The 26359-nt window shown below is 40.7% G+C and overlaps 1 protein-coding gene across 1 annotated transcript in view; it reads left to right on the top strand.

The window, feature by feature from the left end:
- Positions 1 to 19950, top strand: part of LOC135512544 (receptor-type tyrosine-protein phosphatase S-like) — a 215147-nt gene extending 195197 nt beyond the window's left edge. The window contains 3 exon segments of the mRNA XM_064934680.1: positions 2874 to 3028; positions 15184 to 15319; positions 15835 to 19950. Coding sequence (XP_064790752.1) covers positions 2874 to 3028; positions 15184 to 15319; positions 15835 to 15903 — 360 coding nt within the window. The 3' untranslated portion in view covers positions 15904 to 19950.
- The last annotated feature ends 6409 nt before the right edge of the window (positions 19951 to 26359 follow it).

Below are 26359 nucleotides of genomic sequence, written 5' to 3'. Positions count from 1 at the left end.
ATACAAACTATACCTTCCCCTACCACACACACACACACACACACACACACACACACACACACACACACACACACACACACACACACACACACACACACACACACACACACACACACACACACACACAGAGTAAGGAGTGCCTGGGAAAGGTGGACTGGAGCAGCAGCTGCAGCGGTGATTCTAGGCTGTGTTAATTGTGATTGAATCATCAAAGCGGCCCACTCCAGTAATCAGGCTGGGCCGCACGTGTAAGGTCTCCCTAAGAAATGAAAGGGACCGCTAATCAGAGATGACTGGAAGAGGGAGACGGACGAGGAAAGGAGCAAGAGAGGGTAGCGAGAGAGGTGGGTGGGTGGGAGAGAGGAGGAGGTTATGGGAGGTGGTTGGTATGCCTGTGTGGAAAGGGTAGGGGGGGGGGGTGTGTGCGTGTGTGTGTGTGCGTGCGCGTGCAATAGCAGAGACTCCACACTTCAGTTGTCTCTGCTAGCGAGGCAGTCACGTATTTAATCACACAATTTGACACAGTGCGCAGACCCTGAGGTTGTGTGTTAAATGTATTTATTTAGATTTGTCTCTACGCGCTTCATTAATTGTGTTGTTGTTTTTTTCTCCTCCTTCGCTTTTAATCCGCGCGGGGAGGCAAAACGTTTTTCAAATGAGGTTTAAAGGAAAAAAACAAAGGTTCAGAAAGGCGACAGAATGGTGAGCGAGAGATAAGAGAAAACAGTGGCTTGTGACAGTCAAATGAAAGACACTCTTGACACGGATGAGTCTGAAGAATAGTCGTCAAGGAAATGAGACAAGGCTAGGGGACAAGGGAGCGTTTTGGAGAGTATTAGGATGTTTTGGCCTTTTGCTTGGGACTCTATTTATACTGAACAAAAATATAAATGCAACATGCAACAATTTCAAAGATTTTACTGTGTTACAGTTCATAGAAGGAAATCAGTCAACTGAAATAAATTCATTATTCATGATCTATGGATTTCACAAGACTGGGAATACATATATGCATCTGTTGGTCACAGATACAACGCTTTCCATAAAAGAAAGGGGCGTAGATCATAAAACCAGTCCACCATTTTCCTCATGCAGCCCGGCACATCTCCTTCGCATAGAGTTAATCAGGCTGCTGATTATGGAATGTGGAATGTTCTCTTCAGTGGCTGTGCGAAGTTGCTGGAAATTGGCGGGAGCTGGAACACGCTGTCGTAAATGTTGATCCAGAGCATCCCAAACATTCCCAATGGGTGACATCTCTGGTGATTATGCAGGCCATGAAAGAACTGGGACATTTTCAAATTCCAGGAATTGTGTAGAGCCTTGCAACGTGGGTCTGTGCATTATCATGCTGAAACATGAGGTGATGGTGGAAAATGAGTGGCATGTCAATGGGCCTCAAGATCTTGTCACGGTATCTCTGTGCGTTCAAATTGCCATCACTAAAATGCCATTGCCATCACTAAAATGTTTGTTCAGTGTAGAAGGGCTGGGTTCCAATTAAACATACAGCCAGTCTCCTCTCCTTTCCTTTTTTCTTTGTCTCCTTTTCTGACAATGGACCTGAAATCACTTGATAGGTATAAGCAGCATTGTGGAACCCAATCAACTCTGTCCAATGATCAGTGGTCATCAAGGAAGAAGACAGGGCTAAGGACTAGGGAATGTTTGAGGAGTATAAGGACGTAGCCTTTGGTTCTGTATTGTATCCTCAGCCTCAGTTACCAAATTCAAATTCAGAGACCGTTTCCTTTCTCTTCCAGTCGACTACTGAAATTAAGACCCCACCATAATTGACTACCCTTCGGCAGAGATTCAAATAAAGCAATTTTCTCGATTAGTATAAGTCCAGTCCGCACCGATGTGGGTGGCCACCCCAAATTGGTCTTCCTCCCTTCCTGGCTGCATGCCATTTTTTTGCATGTCAGGTCCCTCCGTCCATCAGTCCTCCATCCACGATTACCCCGTTTAACACAATGTTTAGAAGAAGACGCTTGTCACGCCAAATGCCCTATTGATTTCCTCTAACGGGGACTTATTCCACCGAAGAAATGACAGGCTAAAATGAGAGAGAGGCAGAGAGAGAAAGAGAGAGAATAGTTAGAGAGAGAGAGAGAGAATAGTTAGAGAGAGAGAGAATAGAGAGAGAGAGAATAGAGAGAGAGAGAATAGTTAGAGAGAGAGAGAGAATAGTTAGAGAGAATAGTGAGAGAGAATAGAGAGAGAGAAGAGAGAGAGAGAGAGAGAGAGAGAAGAGAGAGAGAGAAGAGAGAGAGAGAATAGTGAGAGAGAATAGTGAGAGAGAATAGTGAGAGAGAATAGTGAGAGAATAGTTAGAGAGAGATAATAGTGAGAGAGAGAGAGAGAGAGAGAGAGAGAGAGAGAGAGAGAGAGAATAGTGAGAGAGAATAGTTAGAGAGAAAAAGAGAACTGATAGACTGTCAGGTGGACGTCAGGGGAGACAGGACATTGTGGTGTTGTATGAGGGTGAAGTTGAACTGGACCTGGACCAGTTGTTGTTGTTATTGAACTGTCTACTAGACAGAGATAGGGACAGCGTTGGGACTTGGTGGTTCACTGACCCCAGATCAAGTTTCTATCTGGGGAGAGTGGTGAAACAGTTATTGTTTCTGGTCCTGAATCTGTTTCTTTTGCTTGGTATGTGGTCATCATTGTGGACAATGAGAGAGTCTGTGGCACGTAAAGTGTAAAGTGAAGGATCTTGGTTTTTACTGACCAATCCCTTCTCTCCCCTTACATCCTCCTCTTTTTACCGTTTTCTCAATCCCCCTCTGTCTCCCTCATTCCATCCCTCTCTTCCTTGTCTCTTACCCTTTCCATCCATCCATTCTTCTTCTCGTTCCCTTTCTCAGGATGGGCAGTCCAGGACAGTGCGGCAGTTCCAGTTCACTGATTGGCCAGAGCAGGGGGTGCCCAAGTCAGGGGAGGGCTTCATAGACTTCATAGGCCAGGTGCACAAAACTAAGGAGCAGTTCGGCCAGGACGGACCCATCTCTGTCCACTGCAGGTAAGAGCCCTGTGTGTGTTTGTGTGCGCGTGTCTAAGTGTGTCTCCATGCACACATGGGCCTGTGTGTAGGTGTGAGACATGTGTCAGTGGTGTTCTTTATAATTCAGACCCACACCATTATTTGTACCTAACAATGTCAGCACATAACACAGTATCCTGAGTCTGTAGGTGTGTGGGTGTCCGACTCCCGGGCTGATACCTTGTGTTGTTAAGGGGATTACAACCAGCTTCCCGTGGTGCTAGTCTTAATGTCCTCCACAGACATGATGCATGTTTCTCTCTCTCTCTCCTTACTGCCACTGCAGTGGGCTGGCATTACAACGCCTAAGGCTCAGCTCATTCATAATTGATCACACGGAGCGCCAGCCTGGCATTTGTAAATGAGAGGCACATGAAATAATTCGTCCATTTCTATTTTACGATTCCCTGTGTGATAAATTTTTATCACATTGTGTTTTCTTTCTTCCAAGGTAACCTTTGTCATTAGTTTGGCAAGCATATTCAAAAATTATTTGTGTGGCTACCAGCTCCGGGGTACCACTGAAATGTGTTACTTAGTATGTTTATGGTTAAAAAAAGTCCCTGCACGCTGCTAACTTGCAAAGTGTCATCATTGTATTGTAACAACGTGTTGGTTGAAAATAAAAACTCCCTCTTTGCATCGTTTTTCCTTCGCAAAGCCACCAAACACTAGCCTGGTCCCAGATCTGTTTGTACTGTTTAGCCAACTCCTGTGGTTGCATAAACAGATCTAGGACCAGGCAAACATGAGATCTACCTATACACTAGATCTACCAATATGGACATCATTATTATGTCACCAGACTTTCACCACCATACTCCCGTGGGTAAAATATGATATCACCGCTAGACATTGCATATACCCTTTAAGAGAGAGGGCTGTGTCTTAGGACCTGCAATAAAGCTGAGTTATCCTCCCTTGATGAAAGGATTTAGCCCAGCAGCCTGGTAGAGGAGGCACAGCTAATGCAGCGGCTCAGGAAGGCGAGGGCTCAGTGGCGACGTCCCAAATGGCACCCTATTCCCTATATAGTGAACTTCTTTTGACCATTCGGGACGCATGCAGTGAGAGCATTGTCTTCGCCTGGCATTTTGAGCACAGGCCCGGGAGTGTTATTGCAGAACTACTCTAACACCTTGGAAATCATCTCAGTTCTGACCCAATGCATGCTGGGAAGTAGGAACGAGTCAGGGATGCCCCCTCCCACCGTTGCTCTTCTCGGAAAGCTCCGGAAGCCCAACACTGAGAACTGGGCTCAGCTACTGTCTGTCTGCCTGGAGTGTCTGTCTGTCTGGACTGTGTAGGTTCCCTCCTTTGTTATCCTATTGTCCTCTCGATTTTCACGTCACTCCCCGTTGAACACAGAAGTTTGTTGTTTGAAAGTGTATTGGAAAGTTCTTGGTAGCTAGCTAGCTTCTTAGTTTGGATCCTGCAATGCAGTTGGCATCAGTTGCTGGGACTGCTTGTCTCTTTCCAGTGATTATGCTGACCAAGGGTGGGTCTGAGGAGCTATTTGGCGTCGCAGCTAGCTATCAAGCTAGCTGCATATCAAGCTAGCAGGGTTTTCTTCAAACCCATGACAATGTGGCTGGGACCTCGGATTGTCCCGGGTGTGTGGCTGTCTAGATCCCTGCTGTTTGTTGATTTCAATTTTCCCAGTGACCTGCTCTGTCTGGAACTGCAAGGAGTAACAGCCTAACATGCGTTGCTAGCCTCCATGACAAAACCAAAGCCAGGTGGAGTACCGTTGAAGACAGTGGTGTCTCTCTATCACACGTGAAGGATCTTTCAAACAAACAAAAAGAGACCTACAAGCAATTGTTACAACAACAAGAAATAGCTTCAAGTGTTTTGTTCAAATACTTGTGGATTCCACTAATAAAATAATGGACGACCTGACCAGAGAGGTCCAGGACCTGAAGAACAGTTTGCAGTTCTCCCAGGGTCAGCTCGATGAGTTGAAACAGGAGAACGGCAAGATGACGGCTATCTGTAAGTCATTTAGAGAGGACATCAGTTGTGTGTGTGAACCCATGTTAACAACGACAGATAAATCAGACTATCTCGAGGGACAATCAAGGCGGAACAACATGGTTGTGAACGGAATTGCAGAATCTCCACATGAGACCTGGGCGGATCATTGAGAAATTGAAGATGGACCACATGAAGATTGAGGTGGAGCGCACCAACAGGACTGGAAACCCCACCACCGCCCAAGTAACAGGCCCAGGCCAATAGTGGAAAGAGCCAAGAACTTGAGAGGAACTTATATCTTCCTCAACGATGACTATCCTGAAGCTGCGCCAGAAGAGGAAAGAACTGATCTCAGCCATGAAAGATGCCAGAGCGGGTGGGGACATTGCTTACATCTGCTATAACAGGCTCATTGTCCACCCTCCCTCCCAGAAGCCTGGAAGGGATAAAAGAGCCACTCCTATGAGTTTGTAGCTTTAACCCCGCTGCACACACACACACACCAATTGATTAATTCACTGCTGAATGTATATATGTTTTTCTCTTGCTTTGTCTGCTCTTTTCAGTATTTTGTTTTTCTCTGATAAGCTACCCAGGAAAGGGCTGAAAATATCCCATATTAATATATGTAGCCTTAGAAATAAGGTTCATGAAATCAATAACTTGCTAACATCAGATAAGATTCATATATTAGCCATTTCTGAGACTCGCTTAGATAATTCATTTGATTATACAGCAGTAGCAAAACAAGGATATAGCATATATAGAAGAGACATAAATGCGTATGGGTGAGGTGTTGCTGTATATATTCAGAGCCATATCCCTGAAATGCTTAGAGAAGATCTTATGTCAAGTGTTATTGAAGTGTTGTGGTTGCAGGTTCACTTGGCACATCTAAAGCCTTTTCTTTTCGGGTGTTGCTATAGGCCACCAAGTGCTAACAGTCAGTATCTAAGTGATATCTGTGAAATGCTTGATAGTGTACAGTATTTGATGTAAACAGGGAGGTGTACTTTCTTGGGGACCTGAATCTTGACTGGTTTTCATCAAGCTGTGCCTGGTTCAGGTTATTAATCAATTTACCAGAGTGTTTACAAACACTACAGGAACAAGATCATCCACATGTATTGATCACATTTTTACTAATACTGGAGAACTTTGTTCTAAAGCTGTATCCGTCGGCATTGGATGCAGTGATCACAATATACTGGCTATATCCAGGAAAGCCAAAGTTCCAACAGCTGGGGCTAAAATAGTGTATAAGAGATCCTACAAAAGATTTTGCTGTGACTCTGTGGATGATGTTAAAAATATTTGTTGGTCTGATGTGATTAATGAGGAGCATCCAGACGCTGCACTTTATGAATTTGCTTCTTCCAATTATTGATAAACATGCAACTGTACTGTTAAGAAACTGTATGGTTGAAAGAGATGGGGCAAAAGGAGTGTCTTATAATTCTGGCTGCACATCAGACTGGCTTACTTACTGCAAATTGAGAAATGATGTGACTAAAATCAACAAAAGGAAGAAGAAACTGTTTTATTTAGCCAAGATCAATTCTATAAAACTTTGGAGTACTTTACATGAAATTATGGGCAGAAAGACAATTGCAACTCCATCTTTCATTGAATCAGATGGCTTATTCATCACAATACCATTTGATGATGCTAATTATTTTCATGATTATTTAATTGGCAAAGTGGGCAAACTTAGGCAGGAAATGCCAACAATGAACAGGGAGCAATTGTATTCATGCATAAAAAAACAAATAATGATGACAAATAAAGAAAAGCATTGCAAGTTTAAATTTTGTAAAGTTAGTGTGGGAGAGGTGGAAAAATAATTGTAATCGATCAATAATGACAAACCTCCTGGCATTGACAACTTAGATGGAAAGCTACTGAGGATGGTAGCTGACTCTATAGCCACTCCTATCTGTCATATTTTTAATCCGAGGAATGTCGTGGTCCTCAGGCCTGGAGGGAAGCCAAAGTAATTCCACTACCCAAGAGTGGTAAAGCGGCCTTTACTGGTTCTAACAGCAGACCTATAAGCTTGCTGCCAGCTCTTAGCAAACTGTTGGAAAAAAATGTGTTTGACCAAATACAATGCTATTTCTCTGTAATAAAAAGCAAACAACTTACTTTCAGCAAGCTTATAAAGGCACTCAACATGTACTGCACTGACACAAATTACTGATGATTGGTTGAAAGAAATTGATAATTAGAAGCTTGTGGGAGCTGTACTGTTAGATTTCAGTGCACCCTTTGATATTATTGACCTGGTTTTTAACCTCTGCCATATTGTGGATTCAGAGCTATCTATCTAATATGACTAAAAGGGTTTTCTTTAATGGAAGCTTCTCTAATGTCAAACATGTAAAGTGTGGTGTACCGCTGGGCAGCTCTCTAGGCCCTCTAATCTTTTCTATTTTTGCCAATGACCTGCCACTGGCATTAAACAAAGCATGTGTGTCCATGTACACTGATGATTCAACCATATACGCATTGGCAACCACAGCTAATGAAGACACTGAAACCTATAACAAAGAGTTGCAGTCTGTTTTGGAATGGGCGGCCAGTAATAAACTGGTCCTGAACATCTCTAAAACTAAGAGCATTGTATTTGGTACAAGTCATTCCTTAAGTTCTAGACCTCAGCTGATTCTGGTAATAAATGGTGTGGCTGTTGAACAAGTTGAGGAGTCTAAATTACTTGGTGTTACTTTAGATTGTAAACTTTTTTATAAGAAACATTAATGTGATTAAAATTCCAAATTGTTTGCATAGTCAACTTACACACAGCTCTGACACACACAGTTATCCCACCAGACATACCACCAGGGGTCTTTTCCCAGTCCCCAAATCCAGAACAAATTCAAGAACGCATACAGTATTACGTAGAGCCCTAATTGCATGGAACGTCCTTCCATCTCATATTGCTCAAGTAAACAGCAAACCTGTTCCGCTAGCGGAACCCCTCAACAAAAATCTCATAATTCAATTTTCTCAAACATACAATTATTAGGCACCATTTTAAAGATAAAATTCTCCTTAACTACTTGATGCACCCATCCCTTTAGCGGGATCATTTTCATCAACCCCGCTGAATTGCAGCGCGCTAAATTCAAATTAAATTACTAAAAATATTTAATTTCCATGAAATCACAAGTGCAGTATAGCAAATCACAGCTTAGCTTGTTGTTAATCAACCTGGCGTGTCAGATTTCAATACAGCTTTTCTGAAAAAGCATAACAAGTGTTTATGTAAGAACATCTCTCTCAGTAGACAAAATATTACAAACACTAGCAGCCAAGTAGTTTGGTCACGAAAGTCAGAAAATCAATAGATTAAATCGCCTACCTTTGATGATCTTCGGATGTTAGCACTCACGAGACTCCCAGTTACACAATAAATGTTCATTTTGTTCCATAAAGATTATTTTTATATCCAAAATACCTCCATTTGTTTGGCGCGTTATGTTCAGAAATCCACAGGCTCGAGCGGTCACGACATCGCAGACGAAAATTCCAAGTAGTATCCGTAATGTCCACAGAAACATGTCAAACGTTTTTTATAATCAATCCTCAGGTTGTTTTTAAAATATATAATCGATAATATATCAACTGGGACTGTCGCTTTTTCAAAAGGAAAGGGAGAGACAATGGCTGCCCCACTCTGTTGCACAAGCAAAACTCTGCGAACACCCAGCTATCCACGCAATGTTATCTTTCTCGCTCATTTTTTAAAATAAAAGCCTGAAACTATGTCTAAAGACTGTTGACACCTTGAGGAAGCCATAGGAAAAGGAATCTGGTTGATATCCCTTTAAATGGAGGCAAGGTATCCAATGGAACAGAGAGCTTTCAGGAAAAACAACACATCCTGGTTTGATTTTCCTCAGGTTTTCGCCTGCAATATCAGTTCTGTTATACTTTAGAGTGTTTTCTATCCTAATCTGACAATTATATGCATATTCTATTTTATTCTAGTTTCTGGGCCTGCGAAATAGGCAGTTTCAAATGGGTACGTTTTTTTTAAGCCAAAAACGAAAATCCTGCCCCCTACACTCAAGAAGTTAATCCAACCACAGTGTCCGATTTCAAAAAAGCTTTTCGTTATGTTAGGTCAGCAACTAGTCACAGAAAGCATTTTCCAACCAAAGAGAGGAGTCACAAAAAGCATAAATAGAGATAAAATTAATCACTAACCTTTGATATTCTTCATCAGATGACACTCCCGGGACAACATGTTACACAATACATGTATGTTTTGTTCAATCAAGTACATATTTATATCCAAAGACCTCAGTTTACAATTGGCTTTGCCTCCAAAACATCCTGTGAATTTGCACAGAGCCACATATATTTACATAAATACTCATAATAAACATTGATATAAGATACAGGTGTTATTCACAGATTTAAAGATATACTTCTCCTTAATGCAACTGCTGTGTCAGATTTCAAAAAAACTTTACGGAAAAAGCAAACCATGCAATAATCTGAGTACAGCAATCAGAGACCAAAACAACCCAAAAAGATATCCGCCATTTTGGAGTCAACATAAATAGCATTAGAAATATTAACTTACCTTTGATGATCTTCATCAGAATGCACTCCCAGGAATCTCACTTCCACAATAAATGTTTGATTTTTTCCATAAAGTCCATCATTTATGTCCAAATAACTCCTTTTGGTTCGCGCATTCAGTACACAATCTAAACTTCAGGCAAAAGTTCAGAAGTTCCTTTACAGTCCGTAGAAACATGTCAAATGATGTATAGAATCAAACTTTAGGATGTTTTTAAACATAAATCTTCAATAATGTTTTAACCGGAGAATTCCTTTGTCTTCAGAAAAGCAATGGGAACGCGAGCTACCTCTCATGTGAATGCGCGTGACCAGCTCGTGGCACTCTGCCAGACCACTGACTCAAAGAGCCCTTAAGAGCCCTTTATACTAGAAGCCTCAAACAAGTTTCTAAAGACTGTTGACATCTAGTGGAAGTGACCCCATAGACACTGTGTATTCGATAGGCCAATAGTTCAAAAAGTACAAATCTCAGATTTCCCACTTCCTGGTTGGGTTTTCCTCAGGTTTTTGCCTGCCATATGGATTCTGTTATACTCAGACATCACTGAAACAGTTTTAGAAATGTCAGAGTGTTTTCAACCAAAAATCTACTAATAATATGCATATATTCGCAACTGGGACTGATCAGCAGGCAGTTTACTTTGGGCACGCTTTTCATCCAAACGTGGAAATCCCGCCCCTTAGCCATATGAAGTAAAAAAAAAAAAAAAACAGAAAGCAACACCTCGCGACACAACGCCTTTCCCTTATTAGACCTAGATAGTTTGTGTGTGAGCATTGATATGTAGGCTAACTGTGCCTTTAAAAAAATGTATTTAGTTCTGTCTTTAACTGTTCTTGTCTATTGATGTTCTGTATTATGTCATTCTGTATTATGTTTCATGTTTTGTGTGGACCCCAGGAAGTGGGGATCATACTAAAATACCAAATACCAACTACTCACACTGTGTTATATCAAAAGATGGTACATAATTATTTTCTTTCCCTCACGTTCTTCCTTTCTATCCCCCTCTTTCTTCCTTTATTTTATATCCCTCCATATATTTTCTCAATGCCTTGCATTTTCCCCTTAACTTTACTCAATCTTCCAAATCAGTAGAACCCAGAGAGTGTTCTTCAGTGGAAGCTTCTCTAACATCAGATATGTACCGTGCAGTGTCCCTCAGGGCAGTTGCCTTATGCCGTTACTCTTCTCTATTTTTACAAATAATTTGCCCTTACACAAAGCTAGAATTACTATGTATGTGGATGATTTCACAAATCAGCACCCAAAGCCAGTGAGCTCACTGAAAGCTCACTGAAAGTTACAGTCAGTAACCGAATGGGTGATTAATAATAAACGAGGCTTAAATACATCTAAAACTAAAATTATTTCATTTGGTTGAGCATATTCTCTATGACCTAAACCTCAACTGGAGTTGTGTATAAAGGGTGTGACCATTGAGCAAGTTGAGGAAGCTGGATGGTCAATTATCATGGTCAAGTTAAATTGCTAAAGTTGTTGTGAAGGAAAGGAAAGGAAACGGGGGATACCTAGTCAGTTGCACAACTGAATGCATTCAACGGAAATGTGTCTTCCGCATTTAACCCAACCCCTTAGCGTTTTTTACACAAAAAATCAGCTACCCTAGTTGTTCAGGCTCTGGCCTTGTCCCATCTTTATTTATTGTCCGGTAATATGGTCAAGTGCAGCAAAGAAAGACCTAGCAAAGTTGCACCCGGCTCAAAACAGAGCAGCACGTTTTGCCCTTAACTGTACACACAGAACTAACATCAACAACGTCTCTCCTGGTTGTGGATTGATGAGAGAATAACTGCTTCTCTTCTAGTTATTACGAGAAGTATTACTTTGATGAAAATTCCAGATTGTCTGCATAATCAAATAACATTCAGGTCAGACACCCTTACATTACCCAAGAAGACATGCCACCAAGGGTTTCTTCACCAGTCCCCAAGTCCCCAGAGCCATGATTACATGGAACTTCCTTCCATCTCCACTTACTATGGCAAACAGCAAAATTAACTTTAAAAAAAAGATTAAACAACATCTCATGGAACGGTGGGGACTTTGAGGGGACACAAACACATGCACACCCAGGCACACACACACATTATGCACAGTATTTAGTTGTATTGTTTGTATTATTATGATTTATTTTTTTACTTGTCATGTTTTATGTTTTTTTGTGAATCCCAGGAAGAATAACCACTGCCTCTGCAAAAGCTAATGGGGATCCAAATAAACAAACAAACAACTCTCTCTCCCTCTCTCTTTCTCTCTATTCTACTGCCTCCCCAAATTCTGTCTAATAGAGCCACACGGTTTTTGTCATTAATTGCCTGATTACTTTCTGTGAATGGGAGTGTAAATCCTCTCATTCAATGCTGCTTTCCACGGCGGTTAGATTTGGAAGTCTATCTATTTAAAAGGGTTTGATGGACTTTAAGAGCCATATGACAAGCTGTGACTAGCTCCCCAGGAAGAGCTTTCTTCACACTCCAGGAGAGGATGGGGTTGGTGTGTAGGAATGTAGGAATGTAGGAGGGGAAGGGGGTAGACAGTAGGGGGATTGTGGTGACATAGTCCACAGTTGAGGGGTTTTTTTGGGGGGGGGGGGTGTTGTCGCTGGTGTCTTGTTCGGTCAATCTACTGTCAGAAGTTTTCGAGGTAGAAAATGGTGAAAGTTATCTGAGGTAAAAACGTTGTAACCTTTCAGAAACTGTCATGGGGCGGGTAAGAGAGAAAAATAAATCTGTTGTCAAATCAATTATTGTTCCATTGGTGAAATGGAAGTCATTTCACACCAAAGTAGCTTACGGAGACAGCCCTCAAGTATTTCAGGATCAGACTTAAGACTCCTCCTATTTCTGGGGACTGTTGCAGGGAAAGGTTTGCAATGGGGGCTTAATGATTCAAAGTGTGTGTGTGTGTGTGTGTGTGTGTGTGTGTGTGTGTGTGTGTGTGTGTGTGTGTGTGTGTGTGTGTGTGTGTGTGTGTGTGTGTGTGTGTGTGTGTGTGTGTGTGTGTGTGTGTGTGTGTGTGTGTGTGTGTGTGTGTGCATACAGTTGAAGTTGGAAGTTTACATACACCTTAGTCAAATACATTTAAACTCAGTTTTTCACAATTCCTGACATTTTAATCCTAGTAAAAATATTCCCTGTCTTCGGTCACTTAGGATCACCACTTTATTTTAAGAATGTGAAATGTCAGAATAATAGTAGAGAGAATGATTTATTTCAGCTTTTCTTTCTTTCATCACATTCCCAGTGGGTCAGAAGTTTACATACAATCAATTAGTATTTGTTAGCATTGCCTTTAAATTTTTTAAATTGGGCCAAGTGTTTTGGGTAGCCTTCCGCAAGCTTCCCACAGTAAGTTGGGTGAATTTTGTCACATTCCTCCTGACAAAGCTGATGTATCTGAGTCAGGTTTGTCTCCTTGCGCACACACTCTTTTTCAGTTCTGCCCACAAATGTTCTATAGGATTGAGGTCAGGGCTTTGTGATACCTTGACTTTGTTGTCCTTAAGACCCATTTGCGACCAAGCTTTAACTTCATGACTGATGTCTTGAGATGTTGCTTCAATATATCCACATCATTTTCCTACCTCATGATGCCATCTATTTTGTATAGTGCACCAGTCCCTCCTGCCGCAAAGCACCCCCACAACATGATGCTGCCACCCGCGTGCATCATGGTTGGGATGGTATTCTCCAGCTCGCAAGCCTCCCCCTTTTCCTCCAAACATAACGATGGTCATTACGTCCAAACAGTTCTATTTTTGTTTCATCAGACCAGAGGACATTTCTCCAAAAAGTACAATCTTTGTCCCTATGTGCAGTTGCAAACCGTAGTCTGGTTTTTTTATGGCGGTTTTGGAGCAGTGGCTTCTTCCTTGCTGAGAGGCCTTTCAGGTTATGTCGATATAGGACTTGTTTTACTGTGGATATGGATACTTGTGTTCCTGATTCCTCTAGCATCTTCACATGGTCCTTTGCAGTTGTCCTGGGATTAATTTGCACTTTTTGCACCAAAGTACGTTCATCTCTAGGAGACAGAACTCGTCTTCCTTCCTGAGTGGTATAACGGTAGCGTGGTCCCATGGTGTTTGTGCTTGCGTACTATTGTTTGCACAGACGTGGTACCTTCAGGCGTTTGGAAATTGCTCCCAAGGATGAACCAGACTGGTGGAAGTCTACAATTTGTTTTCTGAGGTCTTGGCTGATTTCTTTAGATTTTCACATGATGTCAAGCGAAGAGAAACTGAGTTTGAAGGTAGGCCTTGAATTACATCCACATGTACACATCCAATTGACTCATATGATGTTAACTAGCCTATGAGATGCTTCTAATGCCATGACATAATTTTCTGGAATTTTCCAAGCTGTTTAAAGGCACAGTCAACTTAGTGTATGTAGACTTCTGACCCACTGGAATTGTGATACCAGTGAATTATAAGTGAAATAATTTAGCTGTAAACAAGTTTTGGAAAAATTACTTGTGTCATGCACAAAGTAGATGTCCTAACCAACTTGCCAAAACTATAGTCTGTTAACAATAATTTGTGGAGTGGTTGAAAACAAGTTTTAATGACTTTTATGTAAACTTCTGACTTCAACTGTACGTGCGACCATGTATGCATTCGTGTGTGTTCAAGATTGTGTACTTGCATGTGTGCATGTATGTGTGCGTGCGTGCGTGCTCATATGCGGGTGTGTGTTTGTGTGTGTGTGTGCACGAATGCTTTTGAGATTGTGTACGTGCATGTGTATGTGTGTGTTGTGTGGCCGGGCGGGCATCAAAGTGGAACGTGTACGTTCCTCACGTCAAGATTATCTCTCACATGATCATTTTAAAACCAGGCGTTAAACTGTATAGCGACGGCAGATGATGACTGGTATCCAGGGACAGAAGAAAGAACATAGAATGAACCAAATGGACACATAATAGCTGTTACTAGAACTTGATTTCCCTAGATCCATATTTAGGGCTGGTTTCCTGGTCGTAGATGAATAAACTAGCCCTAGACTAAGAATAATGTTCAATGGAGATTCTCCATTCATTCATACTTTTTAAGTCAACGATTTCGGCTTCATTTTAAAGCCGAAGTTGCTGCACATATTTTTATTTTGACATATAAATGAATGATATATACCAATTTGATTCTTGAAGAATATAACTTATACATGCCTCATGGGCTTAGTTCAGACTGTCGTACTCCGTCAGAATCCAAAATGCGCGTGTGTTTTACTCCAATGTTTATAAATGATGGAAATGTAAACGAGCCTCAAAACATGGTTCAACCTACAATTTTAATATCATGGATGGTCAGTCCTTGCATCCATGGCTCTCTCTCTCTCTGAGAGTGGTTACATTTCTCCAGGCCCATCCCTCAGCTTTTTTACCAAAACAGAGGTGGTTTGGTATTGTTTCAAAAAAGGACTCTAGCTTTAAACCAGCCAATACACTTTAGACAACTTTTTTTTAAATGCACCCAAGAGCTCTTGGTGTAAGAGTTGGACTTCATCTGTTGTGTGTGTGTTGTTGTTGTTTTTCCCAGTGCGGGAGTTGGCCGGACCGGTGTTTTCATCACGCTCAGCATCGTGCTAGAGAGGATGCGCTACGAGGGCGTGGTGGACATCTTCCAAACGGTCAAGATGCTGCGGACACAGAGGCCAGCCATGGTGCAGACAGAGGTGAGAGGTCACTCTAGATCACATGTGTGAAACTCAAGGCCCTAGGGTCAAAGCAAAGCAAAATTGAAACCGGGTAGAAGTGATAATGGACCTAGAGTTATAGTCTCCTCACTCTGCCCAGCTTGCTAACAGTTATCAAAATGAAAGCTCGACAGTCAGGGAGCATCGAAAAATTCCAAAATTGACCGGAAAATATCTTTTTTTTTTTGCTCAATTTGACGCCATGAATTTGAATACATTTTAAGTGCCACCTCGGTGAAGAAGGAAAAAATAGTTTTGACGTCTCCACTCTAGACCCACAAGCCTTTGTGGATGTTGTGGTCCTTGTGTTTTTTTTTATGTAGTTTGGCCACGGGTGCTAAGAATATGTATCGGAATTGCGTTAGCATTGGTACTCTCTGTAGGTCTTAGAGCTGCTGGCTTTGTAGTATTGCATTGAACAGTGTAGGATTCTCTTTTCTGCTGCTGTCACCACGTGATATTAATGTTTCATATGTTGTCTTTTGTCTATGCAGGATGAATATCAGTTTTCCTACCAGGCGGGTTTGGAGTACCTAGGAAGCTTTGATCACTATGCAACGTAAAAAGCCATCTCGTCCCCCGAACCGTTGTCCCCCTCAACAGTCTCCTGAGCCATAGAAACGTGCTTGAAATTTGAAATGGCGACAACAACAACAACAACAAAAAACAACAACAAACAGAAAACAAAATTCAACCAACAGGAAAGCAAACTAATTGTAGATGTTTTGTTGTTGTAAAGAAATCCATTTAAAACACAAACAATAGTGCAATTCCAATTGGACCTAATGGACTATGATGCTGGTGAGGAAAGTGTAAACGATTCCATCAGCAAAACCAACTGACGCCCTCACTCGGGAGAAAGGAACCAAAAGTGGTGGCTCAAGCTGTGGGGTGGGAATAATCAAAAGTGTCAGACTGCTAACCTTACCTCAAGTGTTCAGATGTGGCGGTTGACATTGTAAACATTTTGTGGACATCTATTAAAAAAATAACTACGTACAAACAATACAAAGATAACAGAAAAATGAAGGAAAAGTGACTAGGTGAACGTGACTGTGGTAAAAAAAAAAAAAAAAAAAGCTAAAGAATTGAAAAACTGAGAAAAGGGTGGACTGGATGTAGCTTGGATGTGGGAAGCTGTCTTATTATTTAACATGTTAGGGCAGAGGTTCAGAGTTCCTAATTGTTTATTAACACTTTTGATGGCCTAACTGTGGTTGCCTGTGAACACAGATGATTGTCCCCCAAAACGTCGGACACCGGTGATGAGACTAACACACCGAGTTAACGCTAAGGTACTGGCAAGAGAAGTCAACCCCCATTCGGTACCCCCTACCACTCATCTCTATCTAGCAAGAGAACTTCTACTGCCCATAGTTCTGGTATGACCTTTCAAACTCCAAACTCACAACTCTTCAAGTGTCCATCATACCCACAAAGGGCATCCCTATATCCATTCAACTCTTTGGGATAAGAGGAGCCTCTACAGTAAAGAATAGTCTGGGTGAAAGTGAGGACGGTGTCTTAAAGTGACGACCATAGGTGGATTTTGTCAAATGCCAATTCAATCAATTTACTGCGTCAGTTTCTCCAGCACTTGACTTGTGGACCGTATTTTTGTTTGTTTTGGTGCTGTTGAGAACAAACCCCACATGTTTATACAGTAACCACTGGTATATCTCTCTTAGCCTCGGTCACCAAGGACACTGGGCAAATGACCGCCTTTGCAAGACCAGAGAAATGACAACCATGTCCCATGACTTTTTACGATCACTCTTCGTTCAGGACTAGTTGTGCCATGAGTTACTGGTGCAGTGTCCACCATTTTGAATGGTGAGCTCAGGCGGCCTTTAGGCTACAACGAGTGAAATCACCACATGAGGTCGGGGAATGAATGGTGAATGGCGGCAACTGGGCTCTCCGCAAATGTGTACAGTGACCAACAACCCATTGTAATCACTTGTTACTTCGTCTTACAATTACTTGTAATTCTGGGGTTTTCTGTCGATACCAAACATGCTGCTTATTCTCCTGTATGCTGTAGGTGTAACTCTTTGGTATGGGATGACAATGGAGGTCTGGTCATGGAAAGCGCATTCACATGTTATTGCCCCCCCCCTCCTCCTCCTCCATCTCTCACTAGACATTTTAGTCCCAAGCTTAGCAAAGAAACTAGTCCTCTTGCAGTTATGGTACTAAGAGTGGAAGGAAAGCAGTTCAAAGTTGTGAGGAACTGAGTTGATAACCCAGAGAAAGGTTCCAGTCTTTTCCTTCCACCTATAGGCCAAAGGCCACTGAAGTTGACTGCGGAAGAGGTGGCCATGTTGGATTGGGATGTCGTGAGGTGAAAGTTATAGCCACGATACAAATGAATTGCACATCACCAAACTTGAAACCTAAACGATAGCAGGGCCGATTCTACGCACTATATGTACATGTGTCTGATAAAAACAAGCCCTCAAAGCCCCCAATTTCATTTTTTTATCAGAGGTCAGTGCTTTGGTATACCCAGGAGTATACTTTTACATTGGCTTCTATGAAGGGTTTTCGATTGGTATGTACACTAACAGAGTGATGAAAGGAACTGTGTGTAGTCTTTCTTATTTCCAAAAAAGCCTTATTGTTATTGTAACATTATGGAAACATTAATGTTGTATTATGATGACTATTGTTATTTTACTTTACATAGCTGACTTTTATTTTAGTTTTTGTTTAGTTTTTTAACAGAGATATTGTATCACATTTTTTAATTAGCAGTAAGAAATAAATGCTTATTTGTTCATATTATGTTAAAATACATTCTATTTTTTCACTGTAGAAATGTTAAGTATACCATGTGTTTGTGTGGATGTGTGCATATATACTTATATATCGTACATTCACACATACATATATATTTAAATACAGAATATAAAAATATACCCAAACTCTTAGTATGAATTTAGTTGTTTTTCTTTTACCCATACATTTTCAATTACTCATGTAAAATTATGATGGATTTTTGTATATATATATTTTTTTGTAACCATAACCATAACCTTGGGAAATATTGTTTGTTTCTCTGGGAACAATGAGGGGAATTGTCTAGCAGAGCGCTGCTCCTACAACCCTTTTTTAAATTCCTACCACTTGGTAGACCTGTGCCGATAAGGAGATGGCATTTTTAATTGTCGTTGAAATTATTATTATCATTAACAGTAGTTATTAGTATTCGTTTGAGTATTATTTTCATAGATAGTAGATTGAATTAGTATACAAAGCATTCAATTAGAGGCAAACTGCATTATTACACATTTTTTATGAATTTGCCAGACTAAAGGTACTGTACTTTTTGACCATGTACAGACTATGATCTCCCTCTTTCTCAGAAGTCCCTTTCGTCCCTCCATTTAATTTTGTCTTTCTTTTCAGACACAACATGATTATCCCTTTGTTAGATATCAACAATGATCCAGAATATAATACCTGTAAATAAACAAATATATAGATTATATGTATTTGTATAATTTGACCCTCGATGCTATCTTACCTTCAAATCAAAGACTGAACTGCAACTATAAGGTTCGACTCATTGCAAAGTTCCTGGTGTTTGTAAAGCGTGCTTTCTCCCTTTGTAACATTTGTATTCCACTGTTCCCTGTTCTTAAGTCCCCACTTTCTTTGTCATTATATGCCATGTTAGCAATATCCCCTACTAGCCACCCACAGCTAACTCTGTTATGAGACAGGTCAGTGAGGACCTATAACATTTGCCTCAGCACAGGCTTCTTGCAAAGTGAACACTGCTTCCTTCTCCAGACATGGGAAATGATGGCAACCAAAGGACTATTCCTTTCCTAAACAAAAGCTCCCCAAAAAAGGAGAAGTGCTAGTTTTCCAAACTGCCTAAAAACCCAAGAAGTAGACAGTCCATTGGCAGCCAAAGGGAGAAAGAGGAGATCATTTTGCTATTTAGCAACTGGCCATAGTGCGAGGTCACAGCCATTAGGGGCAGAGAACTACACTACCGCTGCCCCCTGATTCATGAAATGATGTAATATGTTTTGCTCACATAAGACTTGTATAGAACCATACTGTGTTCCTTTTTTGTTGTTGTTGCCATGTTTTGTTACGGGATGCAGAATGATTCAGGACTAGATGAGAAGGAGCCATGTGATGCAAAGACCAGGAGAAAAGAACAGTGGGAATCTAACCATTTCATATGAACTAAATCTTGAAATGAGGACTTTTTTTGTGACTGAATTCAAAGACTGGTTTTGGTTATGCCAAAAACCAAGACAGTGGACGTCTGCGGAAGCTCGTGTGACGTGTTACTCTTTGACTTCATGTAAAGATGCCAGACTTTTGACAACAGCAGCCAAATTACTGCAATGTTCCACAGAGGGGGGAAATGAACGAAATAGAAAGATGACTCCAAAATAATAGAACGTATACATACAACAGCCAACAAAAAGATAAAGAACCCAAACTCAAGCAAAATAGTTTTTCTTTTTGTGAGGGCCAAGTGCTATCGCTTTCAAACTGTTACTTCTAACTGAAACAATGATTGGTTTAAAACCCACTGTGTATGTAGATATGTTGACTTTGTATTAAAGAAATGTTGTCTGAGAGTGTACTCTTGTCGCTTTATTCATCCAAATATTGCCCAACCTTTTTAAACAGGTTTAAGTGCAGTCCGTAAGGCATTCTGAGTATGGTAATGGTACACATTTTAATAAATGATTACTAAATTCTAATACTTAATTATAGTGTTTGAAAGGAGAGACTCAATCTACAGGTGACACAGAGCATGATACATAAAAGCACACTCTTTGTTTTCTATGCAGACCTGCGATCGTATCAATAATCAGTGTTCCTTTATGCCGTGCTGTGTTTGTAATCATTGTAAAAATCATTTTTATGATTGCTTAAGACACCCCCATGGTTTTGTTTCTTCCGGCACTTTATGCAAGTCATGGCTGTGGGTCCCCAATGGCAGCTTGTGACGAGACAAAATCGGCTGAATGAAGCTGGATTTGTATCTTTTTGTGAACACAATCATGCCTCTGCACTAATCTGGACATCAACCTATCTCAGTGAAACATCCAATGTCCCAAGTAGCTGAAATAACCTCTCATTTTGACACCTCTTGAGATGTGTTAAAATGTCTGTAAACCTACTCCATTTCACTGAGAACCACTTTGGGCTTGTACCATTGCTTGCACAACATCTGCAAAACCATATGCTGTAGATTAACAATGTGAACAACCACTACACTTGAAAACCCCACTTGTTAAGTGAAAATTGACCACTTAATTGTCATGAAAACCCATTAGTCTCCATACGGATCCATGAAAACACATTACACTTAATTGTCCTGTAAAGGGTTTTGTGTTTTCCCATATTTGCTCATGTCCTGGTTTACAAACATATCAAGGCTTGTCAAGAACTTGATAAATGCCACTAAGACGGGTCGATGTGAAGGTGGGGCTAAACCTTCACCTGCTGCTATTTGCTCTGCCACCTGTCCTTCAGCCAGCCTCTCCGCACATCTGCTCTGCCCAAAGCCAATATATCAGCACGTGATCGGTGTGTCAGCGAGTTAACAAGTTCATACAACATCGAACAGATGATAGCAGACATAAGAGCTATTTATTTTAACATGTTACGATGACAGCATTTACACACATGGCATAACCTTATAACCATATAACCTTATGAAGTATAAAAAAGTGTTCAGTTCAAGACTGAAATGTTTAAAGGGGCAGTGCAGTAAAAAATGTGATTTCTTGTGGTTTAAATAAATGTACACACTATGTTGGAATAGTACTGTAAGAAGCACTTTTAGTATAAGAGCTGTTCGAAAAGGCCGCAAGAAATTTCAACTTGTTTTGCGAGGGTCGGGTTTTGTACTGTCTGGTGACATCACCAGGCGGTTAAGGTTATGAGATCAATAACAAATAGAGTTGTCCCTCCTCTCTGCCAATAACAGCTAATTTTCAGGTTACATGTCCCTCCCATTAGGCTCCTCTAATTAGGACCCACACTCAGACCACTCTCAAACAGTCATATAAAAATGATTGCTTGAGAAGAAGCATTTCTTTCTTCTTCTTTTTGACCATTTGAATTGAAACCAATCAAAGTAAGGTACTTGATTGTTACCCGGGCCAAAAATGAACATGTCATCTGCAGGTAGATTTTGGCATTGGTGGGTAGATGTCTATTTCACCAGCCACCTTGGCAGGTGGTCAGTGCGCCACAGTGCGAGAATTTCAATCGCATTTGTGAATAAAAATAGTCTGATCATAAAAGTATGATCACATTTATAGTAAAATAAGTGCTGCAGTAGCTGCTTTCAAAGTTTTTCAGACATTTTGTTTCATATCTGGTCAATTAAATCGCACAAAGTCAAAGAACTACAAATCCTATATAGCCTATTCCACCTCGCGCTGCAACACTTCCTGGCTGGGGGCTGTGCGCATGTGAAGAGCTGAGTGAAAGATACACAATAAAAGGCCACTCCAAAATATGCAGTTTTGTCACACAACACAATGCCACAGATGTGCAATTGGCATGCTGACTGCAGGGATGTCCACCAGAGAATTCCAGAGAATTTAATGTTCATTTCTCTACCATAAGCCACCTCCAACATCGTTTTAGAGAATTTGGCAGTACATCCAACTGGCCTCACAACCGCAGACCACATGTAACCACACCAGCCCAGGACCACCACACCCGGCTTCTTCACCTGCGGGATTATCTCAGGAGGGGGAGGAGGTGCTGAGGATTATTTATATCTGTAATAAAGCACCTTTGTGGATGAAAACCCATTCCGATTGGCTGGGCCTGGCCCCCTAGTGGGTGGGTCTATACCCAGGCCCACCCATGGCTGCGCCCCTGCACAGTTGTGAAATCCATAGATTGGGGCCTAATGAATTTATTTCAATTGACTGATGTCATTCTATATACTGTAACTCAGTAAAATCTTTGAAACTGTTGCATGTTGCATTTATATTTTTCTTCCGTGTACAGTGTTTTGTTCACAAGCTAGGTTGTTTTTCTGTATTTGAGTTTCAACTGAGAGAAGACGACACTTCTACTAGTCAGACTCAATCTCACAGGTACAAACATGACTCGAGTCGCACTAGAACCAAGGTAACCTCCCTCCCTTAAAGGAGCAAGTGAAACATTTTGTTGCTTCTGTGTTATTTTGGTTTAAAAAACTTGTCACAAGAAATTAAATGATTCAATATACCACATTAGTTACTTCTTACTAATAATACATTTAGCAGCAAAAATATATATATTTTGGCTGGTGAAAAATTGGAGTGGCTGGTAGATTTTTACATCTACCTGCTACAGTGCCTGGTGGACCAAAAAGTACATTTTAAGCACTGACAAATTGTTAACCAGAAATGGTTTGACGTGATAAAAACGCCTGCATTTGACCTTTAACTGCTTTATGATTCATACAGGAAATAGCATAGGCCTTTAGGTTGCAACAAGCCTATGGTTAAGTTGCTTGTAATAAGACATGTTTATCTGTATTGCTTTGTATGCCTGGGGTGGCAGGTAGCCTAGTGGTTAGAGTGTTGGGCCAGCAACCAAAAGGTTGGTAGATCAAATCCCTGAGCTTTCAAGGTAAAAATCTCTTGTTCTACTCCTGAACAAGGCAGTTAAACCACTGTTCCTTGGCTGTCATTGTAAATAAGAATTTGTTCTTAACTGACTTGCCTAGTTAAATAAATAAGATGCTGGAGTATGTGTAAAAGCCCCCAAAATATGTTTTGATCATGAGAGGGGCATGACCAATAACTTGTAATGCTGCATACTCGAAGAATTTATTTTTTAAATAGGTGAGATTTGGTCACTTTTGAGGACTCAATCTCAAGTACACAGTACAAATATTTTATATGATGTACTGTATTTCCTATTCAACAAATCTGTATGAATCCAGCTTGAAATGACATATGCTTTCTTTATTATAGTACAATCAAATTATAAAACAACTAAAATGCATATTTGAATGTTTAGTGACAGAAAAAATGGGCAGATCTTTCTTGATCAAAACATCTGACTTGGCTTCCTGAACTCGATAGGAACTTGCCTTTCATCTCATATTAATCTTGTACATATATGACAAATAGGAAGTGTTTTTTTTATTTTAAATGTGTGAATTATTTTACATTACTTTGATAAAGTGAATGTGCGAGAGTGACGAAACCACTCTCTCCTGCTGCATGCGCTATGATGTAATGCCACGATCACGCGCTAGTTGGAACTCAGAATTGTTGTAGTTATACACGTGTTGTGTTCAACCAGTTCGAGTGTCCTAGTTCCGACTAGCAGATGAATACGGCATAAGGATTGCAGGCATGTGCTTTGTCAGTGGCTGTGAGGTGGGGTTCAGCCAGGAGTTGATGGACAGTCCGAAGAGCGAATTAAATGGTAGGAGGGAAATCCCAGCTTAAAGTGTCATATTTCACATCCTAAGTCACACAGGCAGAAGAGGTATACTCACAGAATTAGGAATTAGAATACTAAGTACTTTAAAGTCCTTAACAGTCTATTGACGCACCAATGCCTCCATCTAAGTCACATAATAAAAACAATCCCAATCAAAATCCGACAGTTTAAGCTGGAGTTTTTTTTCCATGGGTTGCGACGCAATACACCGCATCCGCCTATGTCGGCCTGTGGTGGAAGGTGGCCAAGCTACAGCGTTGTTTGTCTGACCATGAGACATCCCAAAAATTGGTCTTCTCACGAAAACGTCTGTAGCGTCTGAAAGAACATGAACATAGTGTTCTCCATTTTGCTCTACGCCCCGGGACTCATCTGAAGGTAGCCCATACAGGTGAGTTTCAGTATATATATATATATATATACTGAAACTTCCATTCACATATGTGAATGTGTGACTTCCACACACACACACTACCGGTCAAAAGATTTAGAACACCTACTCACCTACTTCATACAGTTCTTCTTTATTTTTACTATTTTCTCCAATGTAGAAGTAGTGAAGACATCAAAACTATGAGATAACACATATGGAATCATGTAGTAACCAAAAAAGTGTTTAACAAATCCAAATATAGTTTATATTTGAGATTCTTCAAATAGCCACCCTTTGCCTTGATGACAGCTTTGCAAACTTTTGGTATTTTCTCAACCAACTTCACCTGGAATGCTTTTCCAACCGTCTTGAAGGAGTTCCTACATATACTGAGCACTTGTTGGCTGCTTTTCCTTCACTCTGCGGTCCAACTTATCCCAAACCATCTAAATTTGGTTGAGGTTGGGGGATTGTGGATGCCAGGTCATCTGATGTAGGACTTGATCACTCTCCTTCTTGGCAAAATAGCCCTTACACAACCTGGAGGTGTATTGGGTCATTGTCCTGTTGAAAAACAAATGATAGTCCCACTAAGCCCAAACCAGAAGGGATAGCGTATTGCTGCAGAATGCTGTGGTAGACATGCTGGTTAAGTGTGCCTTGAAACGCTAAATAAATCGCAGATAGTGTCAACATCAAAACACCCCCACACCATAACACCTCCTATTCCATGCTTTACGGTGGGAAATACACATGCAGAGATCATCCATTCACACACACCGTGTCTCAGAAAGACACGGAAGTTAGAACCAAAAATATCAAATTTGGACTCCAGACCAAAGGATTAATTTGCACTAGTCTGATGTCCATTGCTCGTGTTTCTTGGCCCAATCAAGTCTCTTCTTTTAAGTCATTAAAATCCAGAAAGAAAATATTTACACAAGAAGCAATCTAATATCACACAGTCAAACTCTGTCATTTAGTAAGTTCACCATTCTGTGATTTAGTCGTGGTTTCTTTGTAGCAATTCGCCTGATTCTCCTCTGAACAGTTGATGTTGAAATGTGTTTGTTACTTGAACTCTGTGAAGCATTTATTTGGGTTGCAATTTTTGATTTGTTAAACACTTTATTGGTTACTACCTGATTCCGTATGTGTTAATTTATAGTTTTGATGTCTTCACTTTCATTCTACAATGTAGAAAATAGTAAAGTAAAGAAAAACCCTTGAATGAGTAGGTGTTCTACAACTTTTGACCTGTAGTGTATATATATATATATATATACACTACACTATATATATATTTCCTGCGCTTTCTTATATCTCCTAGATATTTGGCTTTTTTGCCATTTATGAATGTGTTATTCAATGTGTTTCTATGGGCTATAGTAGTAAAGGCCAAATTCTACATACAGTGGGGCAAAAAAGTATTTAGTCAGTCACCAATTGTACAAGTTCTCCCACGTAAAAAGATGAGAGAGGCCTGTAATTTTCATCATAGGTACACTTCAACTATGACAGACAAAATGAGAAGAAAAAAAATCCAGAAAATCACATTGTAGGATTTTTAATTTATTTATTTGCAAATTATGGTGGAAAATAAGTATTTGGTCAATAACAAAAGTTTATCTCAATACTTTGTTATATACCCTTTGTTGGCAATGACAGAGGTCAAACGTTTTCTGTAAGTCTTCACAAGGTTTTCACACACTGTTGCTGGTATTTTGGCAGTGATGTTTTGGGGCTGTTGCTGGGCAACACGGACTTTCAACTCCCTCCAAAGATTTTCTATGGGGTTGAGATCTGGAGACTGGCTAGGCCACTCCAGGACCTTGAAATGCTTCTTACGAAGCCACTCCTTTGTTGCCCGGGCAGTGTGTTTGGGATCATTGTCATGCTGGAAGACCCAGCCACGTTTCATCTTCAATGCCCTTACTGATGGTAGGCTTTGTTACTTTGGTCCCAGCTCTCTGCAGGTCATTCACTAGGTCCCCCTGTGTGGTTCTGGGATTTTTGCTCACCGTTCTTGTGATCATTTTGACCCCAAGAACCACGCAGGTCCCCTAAACAGAGGTTTTAATATCCAAAATTATTGTTACATTATTAGTGTACAAAAGGCCCACGGAGTTGGTGGAATAATACTTTAATTCATTGCCATTTACTCAGCTGGGCCAGGGGCGCTTTAATTAGGTCAGGTGGAA

This window comes from Oncorhynchus masou, chromosome 24, assembly GCF_036934945.1.
Source record: "Oncorhynchus masou masou isolate Uvic2021 chromosome 24, UVic_Omas_1.1, whole genome shotgun sequence".
Taxonomy (NCBI): Eukaryota; Metazoa; Chordata; class Actinopteri; order Salmoniformes; family Salmonidae; genus Oncorhynchus; species Oncorhynchus masou.
Note: the sequence above shows the minus strand (reverse complement) of the source record. Positions and strands in the feature narration are given on the sequence as shown.